Source organism: Megalopta genalis, chromosome 10 (genome assembly GCF_051020955.1).
Source record: "Megalopta genalis isolate 19385.01 chromosome 10, iyMegGena1_principal, whole genome shotgun sequence".
Taxonomy (NCBI): domain Eukaryota; kingdom Metazoa; phylum Arthropoda; class Insecta; order Hymenoptera; family Halictidae; genus Megalopta; species Megalopta genalis.
In genome coordinates this window covers 9,283,289-9,299,984 of record NC_135022.1, presented here as the reverse complement: position 1 = coordinate 9,299,984, position 16,696 = coordinate 9,283,289, and the positions used below count along the sequence as shown (strand labels likewise).

Here is a 16,696-nt window from a genome sequence, read left to right as displayed (position 1 = left end):
TGAATTTTCTCGTTCATCGTCGACGGTTTATTATGCACAGCTATTATTTCGTGGCAATTACGCAGTAGTAAAACGACGACGGGGGCTGCTGGCCTTTAAACCGAGAGCCACGTAAACGTTAAGAGAGGACATATAAATTTAATGGCGGATGCGCGCATGCACCGGAGTCGGCTGTAGAAAGTCGTGGGTTAATTAAAAATCAGCGCGGCCACTCTCGACACAACGGATGTACACTATCGGCCATAAATCACCGAACACCTGTTACCCAGGAAAATACAAATTGTGACGCTGTGTTACTGCGAGCGTTTATGTAAAACTGTTTTACCGAACGCCCGCTAAATCATTTTTATTCGAACTTGTAAAGAGTACAGTAAATTCTCCCCAATTTTTCTTCAATTTCTCTTCGAGTCTCGCGGCTCGATTTTTATAATTATTGACAAGCGGCAGCTATAAAAATGAGCCGCGAGGCTCTTCGCAAATTATCGAAATTAGGGAGAATTTACTGTAAATGGAATCAAAAAATAGAGGGCGTCGTAGTTAAGTTGTAGGAAAAATGTTTCAGACGCATTTCGCGCGACTGTAATAATTTCTTAAAAATTCTTTGACCTTTTCATGGACACCATACGAATTTTCAATAAGTTAGAACATCCTCTTACCATAATTTTATCCTATAGTAATGCAGCTGTCTCATTACTGTCCTCTAGTAATTCGTTTTCCTGTGACTTTTAATTGCTCGCCCCTCAAAATTAGGGGTGGCGCAACGAGCGAGGATATAACAGAATTTTAACGGAACGTTTCTGCTGCGACAGATCTGCGAGATGCTGCAAAATGGCGCGGCCTACGTGTGGGACGACGAGATGAAGGTGCCGTATTTAGTGCAGCACGAGCAATGGGTCGGGTTCGACGACGAGAAGTCGATTCGGCTGAAGATGGACTGGTTGAAGAGCAAAGGTTACGGTGGCGCGATGGTGTGGACGGTGGACATGGACGATTTCAACGGCACCGTTTGCGGCGGCAACGTCAGGTACCCGTTGATCGGAGCGATGAGGGAGGAGCTGCTCGGAATCTCGAGGGGGCCGAACGCGAAGGACGTCGATTGGACCGCGGTTGCCACCACGGTCACGGAGGTCGCCCTAAAGAAACCGGAGGCCTATAAAATATCGGTGTCCGATGTCCTTAACAAGGCGAAAAAGATTCAAAAGCCGGCCACGCAGCTTGTCATCAACACTCCGCCAAATGGTAACTCGAATCGAACGAGTCTCGTGATTGGCTAATAAAGGGTCTGTTTAAATATTACGGGATACAGCTGTTCTCTAATATAACATGGTTGGAGCGTGAGCGCAATTTTCGTTAACAATTTTTTGCTCTTCTTATGTTGTGCCAAAAATGCGAAGAGCGCGATTGCGCTTTTTTCTTTTTTTTATGCCAAGACTGCGCAGAGCGTAATAACGCTGCTCTAAATCACTAGAATTTCTGCTTATTACCGATTTTATTCACAAAATTAATTGAAACAAATTTATGTAAATAACTGGTGTTTTTTAATTTTTGTTTGTTGTTGCAAAGCGATACAAGTGAGTTTATTGTATGAAAAGTGTTTTACATTTTTTCCCGTACACGCGTAAGTAGTACCGCAGTTTTGGCATACGTCCGAAAAAAATACGTCAGCAGCCGAACGGTTAAACTATGTCGCGCTAACTGTTTCATGCATTTTGCGGGAAACACGAGACCGCGCCGCGTAACATTACCTGTGACACACCGATATTCGAAGCGAGCCTACCTGTTTCTCTTGCCCGCAGAAAGGGAGGCCCAGTCGATCTGCTACCTGACCAATTGGTCCCACAGAAGGCCCGGGGCCGGAAGGTTCATGCCGGAGGACATCGATCCGACGCTCTGCACTCACATAGTCTACGCATTCGCGACCTTGAAGAACCACCTGCTCGTGGAGGAGAGCGACAAGGACTCGGAGATGTACAACCGACTGATCGCTCTTCGCGATAAGAATCCGGACATCAAGGTCCCTCGATCCTTCCTCGCGATTTTATCCGGACCGTCCGGACCGGAAACGATAAAATCGCTCGACAAATGAGCCGCGTTTATTTTTGAAAGCGGCATAAGTCACTTTGTTTTTAAGTCGAGATATTTAAGGATTTGCGTTTTAACACGTTTCAAAATATGGATGCCAACTTTCGAGAAGATTTACTTGTATTTATTATCTCGGGATACTGATATTTTTCTCGGTATAAATAATTTCGTAAAAACATTAAGAAAAATCACCACATTTCATTACGGTATAAAGTGACTTATGCCACTTTCAAAATAAACGGCTGAAATCTTTGCGACAAAAATATGTAGATGCGGCATGGCGGAGACAAATTGATCATTCAGGATTGTATATTGCAGATATTATTAGCGATCGGTGGATGGGCCTTCGGATCAACGCCTTTCAAAGAGCTGACCAGCAATACTTTCCGGATGAATCAGTTCGTGTACGAGGCTATCGATTTCTTGAGAGAATACAAATTCGACGGCCTGGACGTCGACTGGGAATATCCGCGGTAACTTGTTATCATTGTAAACATAGCTTTCGAACGTATTTGAATATTTGATATATTAAAAGTATTTCAAATGATTCATGGAGCGCCTGAAAAATTTATTATATTATATTATATTATATTATATTATATTATACTTAATATAATAAATTTTTCAGGCGCTCCATGAATCGTTTGAAATATTCAAACATGTTCGAAAGTTATGATTTCAATTATATATAATAACATATATTATATATTTAAATTTTTGTTTTTCCCAAAAACTGTTATTAAAACAATTGTCGCAATGCATTAGGGGAGGGGACGACCGAGCAGCCTACATAAATCTCTTGAAAGAACTCCGACTGGCTTTCGAGGGCGAAGCGAAGAGTTCCGGCCAGCCGAAATTGCTGTTATCAGCGGCAGTGCCTGCTAGTTTCGAAGCCATCGCAGCTGGGTAAGTTTTCCCAAATTATTCCTAAATATCATTATTATTGTTATTACTTATATCTCATAATGCAACTTAACAATGTCGCTTCGTCCTACAATTTTCGTTTCCGTTGTAGATCGAACGAAGCACCTTGGTCCCTTAATTAAACGAATAAATAAATATAAAATTCCTTCGATCGACAGGTACGACGTGCCCGAAATATCAAAGTACCTGGACTTCATCAACGTAATGACGTACGACTTCCACGGCCAATGGGAAAGACAAGTCGGTCACAACAGTCCGCTGTTCCCATTGGAGAGCGCAACCAGTTATCAAAAGAAATTGACAGTGGTAAGCGAAGATCGTATCGCCGTTCGATCGCTGGACTTCGCGGATTTTACACGCTTATGGCAATACCGAGTGTCACGCTATTTGTCGCGCTATTTGTCACACTATTTGCAACTTATCAAAATAGTTAAAAGAAATAATTCATTTCTATTTAATTCCTGTTCCTTAGAATCGTCTTGGACAATTTTTCTTTTGCTCGTTATTTCATTTATATATTTACTTATTATTTACCAATTATATTATTATTATTATCTTATATCTTATCTTACTATTATCTTATTATATTATATTATTATTATTACAATTGTTATTATCTACTTATTAACATTGTTCGCACGATTTCCAATCGCTCGTTCGTCGATAATCGAATCGCCGATTTATTTTCGCAGGATTACAGCGCGAGGGAGTGGGTGAAACAAGGCGCGCCCAAGGAGAAGCTGATGATCGGTATGCCAACTTATGGCAGATCGTTCACGTTAGTGGACAAAGAGAAGTTCGACATCGGCGCGCCGGCTTCCGGTGGAGGAACGGCCGGCAACTTCACCAACGAGTCCGGATTCCTCTCGTACTACGAGGCAAGTCTGCGAAGCATTCTCTCGAATATTCGTCGCAGAATTCCTCAGAGTCGCATAGTAATTAAGCCGGGTGTTTGTTGAACGCGCAGGTTTGTGGCTTCCTGAACGAAGATAATACGACTCTAGTCTGGGACAGCGAGCAACAGGTACCTTTCGCGTACAGGGAGGACCAGTGGGTCGGTTTCGACGACGAGAGAAGCCTCATAAACAAGGTTAAATTAATTAGCAGAAATAACTAATTACGGTCGAGAAAAGATCGTGACACCGTTTTAGTGCATGCGTTCGATCTTCGATTCTATACAACCGACGATTATTTCAGATGCAATGGCTCAAAGACGAAGGTTTCGGAGGCATAATGATATGGTCGGTGGACATGGACGACTTCAGAGGATCCTGCGGGGGTGGAAAATACCCATTGATCAAAGCGATGAAGAAGGAACTGCAAGAGTACAAGGTTAAACTGGAGTACGACGGCCCGTACGAGAGCAACTTGAGAAATGGAAAGTACACCACCAAAGATCGTAAGTATCTTCTCTGTTCGCGTACTAAATATTTCGTTGGACAATCTATATTTTATTATAGGAATTTCTTGTTATACAATTCATTTTTAAGGTATTTCTTGTTATACAATTGACCTTTAAGGTATTCCTTGTTATACAATTGACTTTTAAGGTATTTCTTGTTATACAATTGACTTTTAAGGTATTTCTCATTATGCATTTGATTGGATGAAACAGAAATAGGCAACGATTTGTCACCTAGAAAATTCGAATTAGGATAGAATGCATCGTACAATTGAATCACGGTTGCTCCCTATAAAGTTCTAAAAGATGCGCGTGTTCCCGCAGCGAACGAGGTGACCTGCGACGAGGAGGACAACCACATATCTTATCACCCGGATAAGAACGACTGCACGATGTACTACATGTGCGAGGGCGAGAGGAAGCACCACATGCCCTGCCCTGTGAATTTGGTGTTCAACCCTAACGAGAACGTGTGCGACTGGCCCGAGAACGTCGAGGGGTGCTTGCAGCACACGCAGGCGCCGCCGGTGTAGAGAAGAAGATCGTGAAAAGAGAAAATTCTAGATAAAACAAACCAGCAAAGGGGAGTTGTCCCGATGCTCGCGGCTGCCGATGTAACATGAAACGCGAGAACGAAACGCGTTACGGACGTTTAAAGTTATTCGCGGGACGCGCCCCGACAACCGCGGCGCGTCGCGTCGTCGCTGAACAAAAATCGACAATCGAAAGATCACCCTGGAGATCGTTTTACACCGATAATCCGGCGTTCCTCTTCTTCCATCCGTTTCCCTTCCTCGGAATTCGATGCATTTCTACCTTTTTTTGTCTGCGCGGCCGCGTTCTCTCTTCGCCTTCCTCTGTCATTTGTAGAGAAAAAGAAAAAAAAACGCACGCTGTCCAACCACCATGACAAATTTTTTTTATGTAAATAAAAAGAAATTCTTCGAACGGAGGTCCGCAGCTGTTGAATTCTGACCCTTCGCCAAAGTCGGCAAAGTCGTTCGTTGGGATCAAAATCTCGGCCAAACAAATCGAACGCACCCGTTCAACTATGTTCTCTCTTTATTATTTCATTCCGTTTCCCAACGATACATACAAAACACACGATTCATTGTTCTCCGTGTACAATTCGCTTTCCAAATTCGATAAGAACGGTGGCTCGGGTCGCACGATAATTATTAACTTCACCGTTTAGGTAGTCGCTCGCAACACGGTCGTGGCCTCGATAAGCGAAACTATCGTTCTACGGAAATGATGTGTACTTCTGGATATGTGTAGGTGTCGATTCGCCGATCGTACGACAATCTCGAGCGACGACCGTGTAAGATTGTTCTTCTTGTTTTTTTTTTTGGTTTTTCTTATCGTTCCTTTCGCGCGTCGACGACGATACGAGATCGACAAAGAAATTACAGATCGATCGAACGATCCTCGACGGATATGTCATTGCGCGTACCACGATGAAGTCAAGCCGATCCATGGATATATTACAATTCGATAGAAAATCTCGAGGTAAAAAAGTTTACTTGCTACGAAAGCAATACGAACGGTATTAAACGTGTCGTTACAAGTGAAAACGAAAACGTCCCTTCGTCTTGTTCATTTTGTGTCTAACGCAACGGCCACCGTTGTTTCGTGCATCGCACAGTTCTCTTCTGTTCTGACCATTCTTCTGGTAACGCAACGAAAAGTAGTCGACCGTTTGTCGTAACGATTGTTCACGTTCTCGAAAATTGCGTGGATCGTATTTGTGCGATAACGTTTCCGCGAAGGAGGTACGGTAAGTAAACGATGTCAACTAATTTACAAATTCTGTACACGTGTGTGCAGGACGTTCAGCCGAAAATGAGTCGCCTAAGCCGGCTGCTTCGATTCTGATCGGAACATTTCGATGAAACTGTACCGGTGGAAATTGAATAAAAACTTGCAGGTACATAACGAACTGTTTTCTAAAGAATTTTAAATTCAGCGTCGAAGAATACCTTTTGTATTCTGAAATCGCGACTGAACTATGATTCGTTCAGGCTGACTCGTTTTAGGCAACACATCGCACACGGTTCTACAAAAATGATCGATTACCACTGTTCGACGCACAGTTTTCTATTAATTACCGATTGTAGTCTTCAAGAAAATGACGTTCGACGGAAACGCAAATTTTCGACTAACAAGATATCTTTTGTATCAACGGTTATCAAAACATCATTTTAGCCTGCACTGTAGAACCCCCTAAACTCTTCTAAATAAGGTAATATAGTTTCTTGTTACAATGTTGATACGAGAACAATTTTAAAAAAATATTCACACGCGAACGTCGAATATGTTCTAGTTTCGCGAAGGTTTTTTAATTTATTTAAAAGAAGAGAATGTCTGAGAAAAGACTTAATTATACCACGCGATAGAGTAAATCTCCGAGCTTCGGATGGCGTTCGTAGAACTCGGACATCGCGTCTCGTTGTCAAAATACAAGCGAAACAGTTTTGTCGGACCACGCGTCACGCCGCGCCGACAGCGGTGCTCAACCCTGGCGCGATTCTAAAATGTCGCGTCACTTTGTACGACGACGTTGCCGTCGCAAAAACTGTCAGCAGCTCTATTTATCGTGATAAACGATTAAATAGCAACGTTTATCAACGCGCAAAATGATTTTACTGCGACTAATCGCGGATTCGACCACTCGAGTCCTAGCCTTGCTACACTATTTCCTGTATATTTCAGAAATTAAACACAATTTTCAACTTCTACCAACGCGATTCGTATGTCGAAAGTTCGCTCCGTCGCGCGAAGCAACCAGTTTGTCTACCGAATATTCTATTTTCTAAATAAACTAAAAAATATCCGAAAAATTGGCACATTTCAAGCGCGTTTCTCACTTTAACCACTGTTTCAACTTAGTTCTGTGTTAGTATTGCAACGTTGAACTAGATCACCTTATTCGGGAGAGTTCAGTGAATGTTACCGTGCAAGTTGGAAATCCGTAAACGTCGCTTTCGAAGAGTTAGACGTCTTCGAAATAGAAAATTCGCGATTTCGGACAGTAGATCGGTGCTTTTCGAGAAGTATCGGCAAACCTCGGCAGGACCAATTTACCGACAGACGCGTTTTCACCTTCGTTCCCTCAAACGCGTCGACAGTGACGCGACAACGATTTCTCTAGACGCTCGGGGGGCTAGTTCGACGAGTACTTACCGGGTTCAATTCACTATTACCGTTAGAAGAATAATGTCAACTATGGCTAACCAAGTGGTGGCGAGTCTTTCGTAGTTGCCGGAGCTAAGGGCGGAAGCTTGGCAGGCAGTGTGCGGTGTTCCCAATGTCAGCAGGACCTTGTCGGACGAGTAAGACGGCGTCGTCTCGGTGCAGACCGCTCTGCCAGCGATCATTCGCAATTGTCTGGCGTCCGACTGGGACGCCGTGTGAATCTGTCGAGACTCCCGGAGCCATCTTCGCAGCCATAAGCTGAGCCAGGCGATCTCGCAGTCGCATTCCAGAGGATTTCCCGAGACCTGCAGTCCTCCTGAAAAACACAGATTTCTAGAGAGTTCGCCTTCTTCTACTAAATACCATGAAATTGGCGGTCTATTTTATTTTATTTTAAATGGCAAATCGAAACGTGGACGGTGCAATAAAAGAATCCTTCTCACCGGCGACCATATTGGTACCGACGCTCTCCCACGACAGATTGCCGTAGATGACGGACGGGCTGAGCTCGTTGATGTGATTGTTCCGCAAGTCCAACGTCAACTGGGACAATCTCTTGGTCAAGGAAAGAAATATGTCCGACTGCAATCGTCGCACGCGAGTGTCCTTGATTCTCAGTATCAGCTCACCGCCCTCGATGGTGGAGAACGCTTCCGAGGAGATCACCTCGAGGTCGCTGCCGGAAATGGTCAGCTCCCGGAGCTGTTTCGTGAAGACGTTCTGTATCTGATGCTTGAGAAGATGCTCCGTCACTTGTATCTCGCAGGTCCTCAACGGCAGACCGGTGAGCAGCTGGCGCAGATGAAAGCCCTCCGCTTCGGGCCAGGTTTGAATGCGAAGGTGCTTCAGGTATTTCAATACGCGCAGGCAGTCCTTGTCCACCGATCTGGTCCTGTTCAGGTTCGTCAGCTTCAGATACTCCAGCCGCGGATAGTCCATGAAACTCTCCTTCGTCAGTTGCTGAAATAACCGCGCGATTATTTTCGATTGTAACAATTATCTTGGAACGCGTTTGCGTTAAACGAATTCTCCATTTATTTTTTGGTACTCGAAGTCGCGACAACGAATAAAGATTGACATTGTCACCTCTATCGGGTTCCCGGAAACGTCGAGCTCCCTCAGCAGGTTCAGCTTCACGTTGGGCATGGAGGTCAACGAGTTGTTCGGCAGCAGCAGGACCCTCAGGTCCTTCAGGAACTCGAACTGCTTGTCGGTCGTGGTGTCCACGTGATTCAGGGACAAGTCCAGAACGTTCAGGTTGGTCAGCGGTAGCTGGGGAATCTCTCTGAAGCCGCAGTTCACCATGAACAGCTGCCTCAAGCTGGGCAGATAGTGGCAGAGCTCTTTGAAGTTCGCCTGAAGAACGCTGTGGGACACGTTCAGTCTCAGAAGCTTGCCGAGAGAGACGAACGAGTTGTCGGGGAGGATCGTCAGTCTGTTGTGCGCCAGATTCAACGAGACCATGTACGACGTCGGGAAAGCGGTCGAATCGAGCCGGTCCACGTAATTGTCCGCCAGATTAAGGTCTCTCAGGGTGTAGCCGACCTTGTGGAGAGATGACGATGGGACGGCGGTGAACTTGTTGTAACTCAGATCCAGAATCTCCAGCTTCGTTCCTTTGAAAACGTCCCTCGGCAAGGATCCCAGCCGGTTGTTCGACACGTTCAAGATCCGCAGGTTCTTCAGATTGCGGAACTGTTCCTCGGACAGCTGACTGATCTGGTTGCCGCTCAGGTCCAGCTGCTGCAGCATCGCCAAACCGTGAAACGACTGCCCCTTCAAGGTCTCCAGCTTGTTGTCTCGCAAGCTCAACGTTTCCAGGTAGCTCAGTTGGAAGGTACCTAGAATATTGCAATGACTGAAACAACGATTTCCGTTAGGATGCGAGGGAGCTGCGGAACAGGTTCGGCTTATATACTATTCCGCGCTTCGGCACATTAAATTCATTCCAAAGGCAAGAATTTTTCAAATAAATCTGTACCCAAGCGATCAATATCATTCTTGCGCGCGATAATTAACGCATCGCTCGACAATAAGGGAAGCGCGGGTGTTACGCGCGGACGGCCCAATTACCGCGGTATTTTCTAAAAGTAACAGAAATTTGACATTTTATACGCACGAGACTTATCGAGTGACGTGTTACAGCTAACACGACCAACGCAAACGTTTCAATTTCCCAGCAAATCCCAGTAAAGCGGGAGAATTTCAGTGCATTTCCTGCGTCGTGTCTAGCTACCTGATTCGAGAACGACCAACAGATTGTTCCCCAGATCGAGATGTTTCAGGTCCGGCGTGCTGGTGAACGTGTCGGCGGGCAGCTGGCTGATGTTGTTGAAGCTCAAGTCGAGTCTCGTCAGGTTGTTCATGGAGCCGGCGGAGTGTATCAACGAGATCGCGTTGTACGAAACGTTCAGCGCGAAATCCGGCCCGCCGATCTCCGAGATCGCCTCCAGATCCAACGCGGTCAGCTTGTTGAACTCCAAATGAAGGAACCGCAGGCTCGGCAGCCCGTAGAACGCGTTTCTCTCCATTTTGTAGATCCTGTTGTACGCCAACGATATCGTGACCAATTTCGGGCAGTCGACGATGGACTCCGACGCGAGAACCTTGATCCGGTTCCCGGTTAGATCCAGGGACTTCAGTTGGGTCAAATTGTGGAAACTGAACTCCGGTATGGCCTCGAGAAAATTGTAGCCGAGCTTCACGTCCCTCAGCTCCGGATGGACGCTGGACAAGAATATCCGTTCCGGGAGATAGTGGAGCCGATTCGATTCCAGGTTGACGTACCGCAGGTCCTGGAACGAGTAGAACGCCGTCGCCTCGATTTTCTGGAAGTTATTGTTGTCCAGGACCAGCCAGAGCAGATTCGAGAGGGGCCGCAGCGCCCTTTGCGGGAAAACGTCCGTCGCGAACGCGAAGCTCAGCTCGAGGATGTTCAGACTGTCCTCGATGCCGACGAAACAGTCGTCGTCGAGCTCCGTCAGGTGGTTGAACGACAGGCTGAGCTCCTTTAATTTGCCTGGAAAATTTATTCGTAATTACGCTCGTTGATCGCACCAACGCCACGCTTTTCGTTTCGATGAGTTCGGTCGTTTTCTCGCTCGCGTTCGGTTCCGCAGAAATGTTCGACTTTGAGGAGTCGTCCTGCTTTGGTTGCAGCAGCTGCACGAATAATCTTTACGTAGAATTATTGCGCAGATTCTTCCGAACGAGACGGTATACGTTTTTGTAACATCGTGAACATTTGAACGTCTTTAAAAAATATTTAACGAGAGCGCGACTGATCGGAGGCGCCAGACATGTCGGACATTTTTCAGCATATTTAAATAATATAATAATATAATAATAATATAATATATAATAATAATAAAATATAAAATAATATAATATAATAATAATATAATAAATATAATAATAATATAATATAATATAAATAATATTATATCATATAAATGATATATTTACTTTTTTAATGTACTGCAAAGCATCTAAAATGATTCGACGAAAGCAATCGAACTGCGACAAGCGTAGAATTTACCTGCTCCTTTGAAAGTCTCCTTGCTCAACTTCGTCAAGATATTATTCCTAAGCAGCAGAATCTCAAGGTCCTCCGCCCACTCGAAATCGCCGGGTTGTACGTGAGAGATCTTGTTGTAACCGAGATTTAAGTGCAGTAGCCTCTGGCACCTGTTTCGAAAAAACACCAGTAGCCATTGACATCGATTCAGTTCTTTGAATAAAGTGTCCCCATTTTTCTGTCGACGTGAAACAATTGTTACACTCTAGGGTATAGCAACGATAATCTACGTTGAAATTCACAATCTACTTGTGCTATTAAAATGACAATAAAAGTCTTGCTGCTCTTCAAGATTTCTCCACACGGTGTCCCAAAGTTATCGTACAAATAATATTGTCCCAAAATGGCGGGTTTCTAAGGTCATTCGAAGTAACTTTTCCCTTTGCAAAAATGCAATCGCGGCCTCGTTTACGAGTTATTAACGAAAAAACAGTGCCGCGACACGTTCACCGACTAGCATCCGCGTAGCCAGAAAATCGATTACAGGGCCGGGAGTACCGGCGAATCCCGGAGAAACGTCTGTACCTGCTCAGCGCCGAAACTGGAACCATGTCCAGGCTGTTGGTGGCGAGCGAAAGGGCTCGCAAATTCTCAGCGAACTCTTGGAACGCGTCTCCGGAGATATTCCTTATGTCGTTATTGGCTAGATACAGATAGGACAGTTTTCTCAATCGGGTGACAGCGGTGGGCACATTCGGCAGATCGTTGGTCTCCAGATTCAGGTACTCGAGGGTGTCCTCCAGCCCGTGGAAAGCGTCGTCGTCGATGTTCTTGATCGAGTTCGAGGACAAATGGATCCTCTTGATGTCGATGCCGTCGAAGCCGCCGGCGGGCAGGGTGGACAGCTTGTTGCTGTCCAGATTGAACTCCTTGATCCTCAAGGTTCGATTCGAACGGCCGCCGAGCAGCCGGACCGACTCGATGCAATTCTCGCTGACGTCCACCAGCTCCAAGCTCGAGCTTTCGAAGTCGGGCAGCTCGAGGCTTTTCATGTCGTTGCCGCGCAAGTACAGCCACGTAAGATGCTTCAGGGTCCTCAGCGGCGACGGGAACCGCTTCAGCAGGTTGCTGTTCAAGCTCAGGGTGCGCATGTTGGGCGGCAAGCTGTCCTGGGACAGGTCCTCGATGTTGTTGTTGTCCAGGTTCAGCCAGACCAGGGCCTTGAACGTCGCGAAAACTTTCGGTATCTCGATGATCGAGTTGTCTCCGAAGAACACGTTCGTCAACGTGTCCTTGATGCGGCCCCAGTCGCCGTCCAACGTCGTCACATGGTTGCTGGAACAGAGCACTCGTTTAGGATCGTTTCGAAATTTAACACGCCGCTCGATAAGTCTCCGGTCTGACACATATATGGCGACAAACCTATACGATTTTTGGATAGTAGCATTCTTCGAACGATACGCGTGAAAATTTCACGACATTTCAATGATTAGTTTACAGCAGGGGTGTCAAACTAGAAAGCTAACTTGGGCCAAATAAACAATGCTTAACTTTAGGTGGGCTGCAAAAAAAAGATCAATGTTCATAGAAACAAATATTTTTATTTTGACTAGTACATTGTAATAAACATATATAAAGTTAAATTATTGTTTACGTCCTGATACTTGACATCAAAAATGTTCATCTCGGGCCGCGAGTTTGACACCCCTGGTTTACAGGTCACAGCGGTTTTAGCGACCCCAGTTTTGTAATTTTCAAAACAATGGTTAGAAAAGAATTTCGCGCATCGATTAAGCATTGTTTTTCGATAGGGAAAAATACCGTTGAAGTCGAACAGTGGTTTAATAAGCGTTACGTGTCCGGCGGATCGTGTCTGTACGCTCACCTGTGCATGTTCAGCCAGTCCAATTTCCGTAGCTCGCGAAAGGCCTCGAAAGGTACGTCCTCCAGGGCATTGTAACTGAGATCCAACGAGCGCAAACTGTCCGCGATACCTCTAATAACAGAGCCGGTGCAGGCGTGAATTGCTTTTTTATCTTCGAAAAAGAAAGAAACATAAATCTTTCTACGGACGCAATCTGGAGGAGCTATAGATTGCGCATCGAACGCGAGCTAGCGCGATGTTATGAGATTGTTGCAACCATGAACGAATCTGTCTGTCTTTCTATGCCACGGCTGAGCGCTTCCATCTTTCTTCCGTGGATCGTCTCGAGCGTTGTCGAGCGAATATAATATTATAATATTATAATATTATATATATATATATATATATATATATATATATATATATATAATATTACGTTATTTATTATTATTATGAAATATTGTTATTATTAATGCACTGACTCCTTAGAAATCGCAACTTTTATTTAAACTAATATATGCAGGCGTTCTTTTGCAAATGCAGTAAATTCTCCCCGATTTTCCTTCAGCTTGCAAACAAAAATGAACGATTTAAAGAAACTATCAGATTATTACTAGATATGCTTATAATTATGAAGATATGTAAATGTAACATCGTGAGCAAAGTAAATTCTTCACAATTCTCCTTCAGCTTGTAGACGAAAATGGACGATTTGGGAAGAGGAGATACGATTATGTGCGCCTTACACCTCGTTTTTATAATTGTCGACGATCTGAGACTATAAAAATGAGCCGCGATGCTCGAATAATCGTATCTCCTGTTCCCTAATTTTCCCTTTTGTCTACAAGCTGAAGGACAATCGGGGAAAAATTACTGTACTTTGCTCACAAAGTTACATTTACATGTCTTCATAATTATAAGCATATCTAGCAATAATCTGATAGTTTTTAACAGAATAAAAGTTAACGATCTTCGACAGAATAAAAGCGAATAGTTTTCAACAGACTAGAAAAAAACTTAACACAGATCTTATAGATGGTCGATGTAGCATTAAACCAGGCCGGCAGACATAAATCATCGTATTTTCTACTCATTAAGGTTGCATTTAATTATTACTCGCCGCGTCCGAACGTAAATCCTCCGTCTGACAAGAGAAGGACGCCGCTTAGACAAATGGTTTCATTAACTACGGATCGGTAGAAAGTTTCACGGTCGGCCAAGAACCGGAGATGGGTAATCTTGTAGCCTCGGCAAAGATGTTCGAAACGATGCAAGATTAAATTGACAATACAATATTTGTAACCCTTTGCACTCGAGTGGCGACTCCGAGATATAAACATTTTTATACCACCAAAGCTTAGATATAAAAAGTTGTTGAAAGTCTAACCGCTGTATAAGAGTCACAAGACTCGATTTCATACGCATGAAACGCATTTTATCGCATCAAATGGAATCTACTGTAAGACAGAAAAGTTAATCTAGATCTAGAGTTGAAATCGTTTCGAGTGCAAAGGGTTAACTTATCGAGGTCATCTAGAATGAAAAAGAATTCCTATTCGGTTCCCTTATTTGCCGCCGGCGACGAGGAAAATTCGTATTAATCGCGTAAAGTTCCGCCGGGAATTACGCTTCCTGTCGCGAGACCAGAACGGCAACAAAAGCACGAGACTTTTTAGGGATGAATCGGACTCACGAGAGCGACTTGTTGCCGATATTCGACAACCGATTGCTCATCAGTCCCAGCGCTTCGACGTCCACTATGCCGGAGAGCGCGTCGTCGTCCAGCGATTGCAGACCGGTACCGACCACGTCCAGCTGAGCCACGTAGCTCACGATCACATCTGTTGTCACAGTAAAATCATCATCATCATCATCATCGACACAGGGTCATCGACGTTTGCGAGAAAATGGTACGACGATGCTTCGCGGCTTTTCGCACCGGTTATTCGGTTTACGCACCGGGAAATCTGGCGAACGGCGTTCCCATACAGCTGATGTCCATTTTCGTGAAGTCGTGATCGTCTTGTACCCAGCACATGCACATCGAATTGAACGTGCACGGCACGTTGTAGCACTCCATCGCGCCCGATGCACAGAGAACGAACACGATCCTCAGCCAGACTCGATTCAGCTCGCGTGAAGACATCTGGGAAAAACAAACGCACTTTTTATAGTCAATTCTGTTAATAGCCGTTCTAAACATTGAGTTACTAATTGTCAATTATATTGTATTATTATTATTATTATTACTGTATTATATTATTATGCTATACATTGAGTTACTTATTGTCATTTATATTGTATTATTATTATTATTATTATTATTATTATTACTATATTATATTATTATTATTATTACAGTATTATATTTTTATTATTGTCGTTGTTATTACTATTATCGTTACCATCATTTATACGAAGTATCAATTTTCACGAAAGCTATTTATTGCGTCGTGATTACTGTGCACACGTCACTTCATTTCATTATTATTGTATTACGCTAATTATTATTACTGTATTATATTTTTGTTATTGTCGTTGTTATCGTTATTATCGTTACTATCATTTACACGAAGTATCAATTACACGAAAGCTACTTATTCCGTCGTGATTACGGTGTCCACGTCTTTACATTTTTCACGACGGTCTTAATTGTCGAACTTTTACTTAATAAGTTACTCGATAATTAACACTCGTGATAGGTAATCGAAGCGTTGACGAAATATATTATTAAGCGATGTGAAAATTAAACGGACAGAAATTAACATTCGTTATTAAACAAGCGATTTGTCCGGACAGATTCGTTGCCACTATTAACTAAATTATTCGCGAACGGACTCTCGACGTCTTTATCGAATGAAATGCTACTTTTATTCGACAAAGCTGCTTCTTCAGTTTCTCATCGAAACATAGTTCGTACTTGTAAAGAAATTCGACGACAACGCGAACGTAAACAGCTCCTCTTTCTCCCAGGCTTTCAACCCCCACGATCGTTCGAATCGAGAAGATATTTGCGAAAAGCGTCGAAGCGTTTTCAAAAAAATGAAACGGAGAGATCGAAGGATGCGTCGGAAACAAGCCGAAAGCCTGCGAAGCCTGAAGAGGAACAACGAGCAGAGAGGAGAGCTGGCGGACGACGAACCTTTTCGAAAAGCGATCGACGCGATGCTTTCGGTGAATCGATCGAGCCGCGGATCCGAGGTGGATCCGATCGTTTGAGAAACGATCGCGTCGTTCGGTGAACTTTCACATGTTATTTTTCGACGCCGTTAGCCGAGAGATCTGGCGAGTAAACAACGGGCCGCGAGCTCGAGGGAAAACCTACTGAAAAGCCACCGAACGGGTGGCGAGCACGAAAGCGCATGTTCCTCCGGCTCTATGGATCGAACGCGAAACCTAAAGCTACGTTCAGGCTACTGCCACGCGAAGCTTCGACGAGCATACTTGCAAAGATTCAAACGCGTTATTTCCCGCATCGCAATCTGTTATTTTCGGCGATAATATCGTGCTAAGAAAGGCCCGAAATTTCACGATCGCGGTAGCGTTGCGACGCGAAGCTTCGACGACCATACTTGCAAAAATTCAAACGCGTTATTTTCCGCATCGTAATCTGCGTCCTTTGATCTCGAAAAACGTCGAAGCTGTTATTTCCGGCGATAAGATCGTTCGAAAGAGGGGCCCGAAATTTCACGATCGCGGCAGCGTTGAGCAC

The 16,696-nt window shown here is 44.3% G+C and overlaps 2 protein-coding genes across 3 annotated transcripts in view; one reads left to right on the top strand and one right to left on the bottom strand.

The window, feature by feature from the left end:
- Window positions 1-5,360, top strand: part of Cht7 (chitinase 7) — a 43,616-nt gene extending 38,256 nt beyond the window's left edge. The window contains exons 8-16 of the mRNA XM_033474657.2: window positions 810-1,239; window positions 1,797-2,014; window positions 2,401-2,555; window positions 2,848-2,988; window positions 3,165-3,312; window positions 3,699-3,884; window positions 3,974-4,096; window positions 4,204-4,405; window positions 4,733-5,360. Of these exons, the coding sequence (XP_033330548.1) occupies window positions 810-1,239; window positions 1,797-2,014; window positions 2,401-2,555; window positions 2,848-2,988; window positions 3,165-3,312; window positions 3,699-3,884; window positions 3,974-4,096; window positions 4,204-4,405; window positions 4,733-4,941 (1,812 nt within the window). The 3' untranslated portion in view covers window positions 4,942-5,360. The remainder of the gene's footprint in view (window positions 1-809; window positions 1,240-1,796; window positions 2,015-2,400; window positions 2,556-2,847; window positions 2,989-3,164; window positions 3,313-3,698; window positions 3,885-3,973; window positions 4,097-4,203; window positions 4,406-4,732) is intronic.
- A 92-nt stretch (window positions 5,361-5,452) lies between these two features.
- LOC117222756 (uncharacterized) lies at window positions 5,453-16,316 on the bottom strand. 2 transcript variants are annotated; one of them, XM_033474654.2, is made up of 10 exons: window positions 16,127-16,316; window positions 14,944-15,130; window positions 14,678-14,825; window positions 13,006-13,116; window positions 11,706-12,455; window positions 11,142-11,290; window positions 9,840-10,622; window positions 8,690-9,444; window positions 8,047-8,563; window positions 5,453-7,919 (listed from the first exon to the last, which is right to left on the bottom strand). In XM_033474654.2, exons 2-10 carry the CDS (start codon window positions 15,128-15,130, stop codon window positions 7,597-7,599), a joined length of 3,723 nt encoding a protein of 1,240 aa, XP_033330545.2. In that variant the 5' UTR covers window positions 16,127-16,316; the 3' UTR covers window positions 5,453-7,596. The 2 variants fall into 2 exon arrangements, with proteins under 2 accessions (XP_033330545.2, XP_033330547.2); XM_033474656.2 differs by lacking the exons at window positions 14,944-15,130; window positions 16,127-16,316 and having other exon boundaries at window positions 13,006-13,114; window positions 14,678-14,696.
- Between the last annotated feature and the right edge of the window lie 380 nt (window positions 16,317-16,696).

Coding starts and splice junctions, on each gene's coding strand:
- LOC117222756 (XM_033474654.2), bottom strand. CDS start 15,130: ATGTCTTCACGCGAGCTGAATCGAGTCTGGCTGAGGATCGTGTTCGTT. Junction 9,445..9,839: donor GTTGGTCGTTCTCGAATCAG/GTAGCTAGACAC, acceptor GCAATATTCTAG/GTACCTTCCAACTGAGCTAC. Junction 7,920..8,046: donor CGGTACCAATATGGTCGCCG/GTGAGAAGGATT, acceptor TGTGTTTTTCAG/GAGGACTGCAGGTCTCGGGA.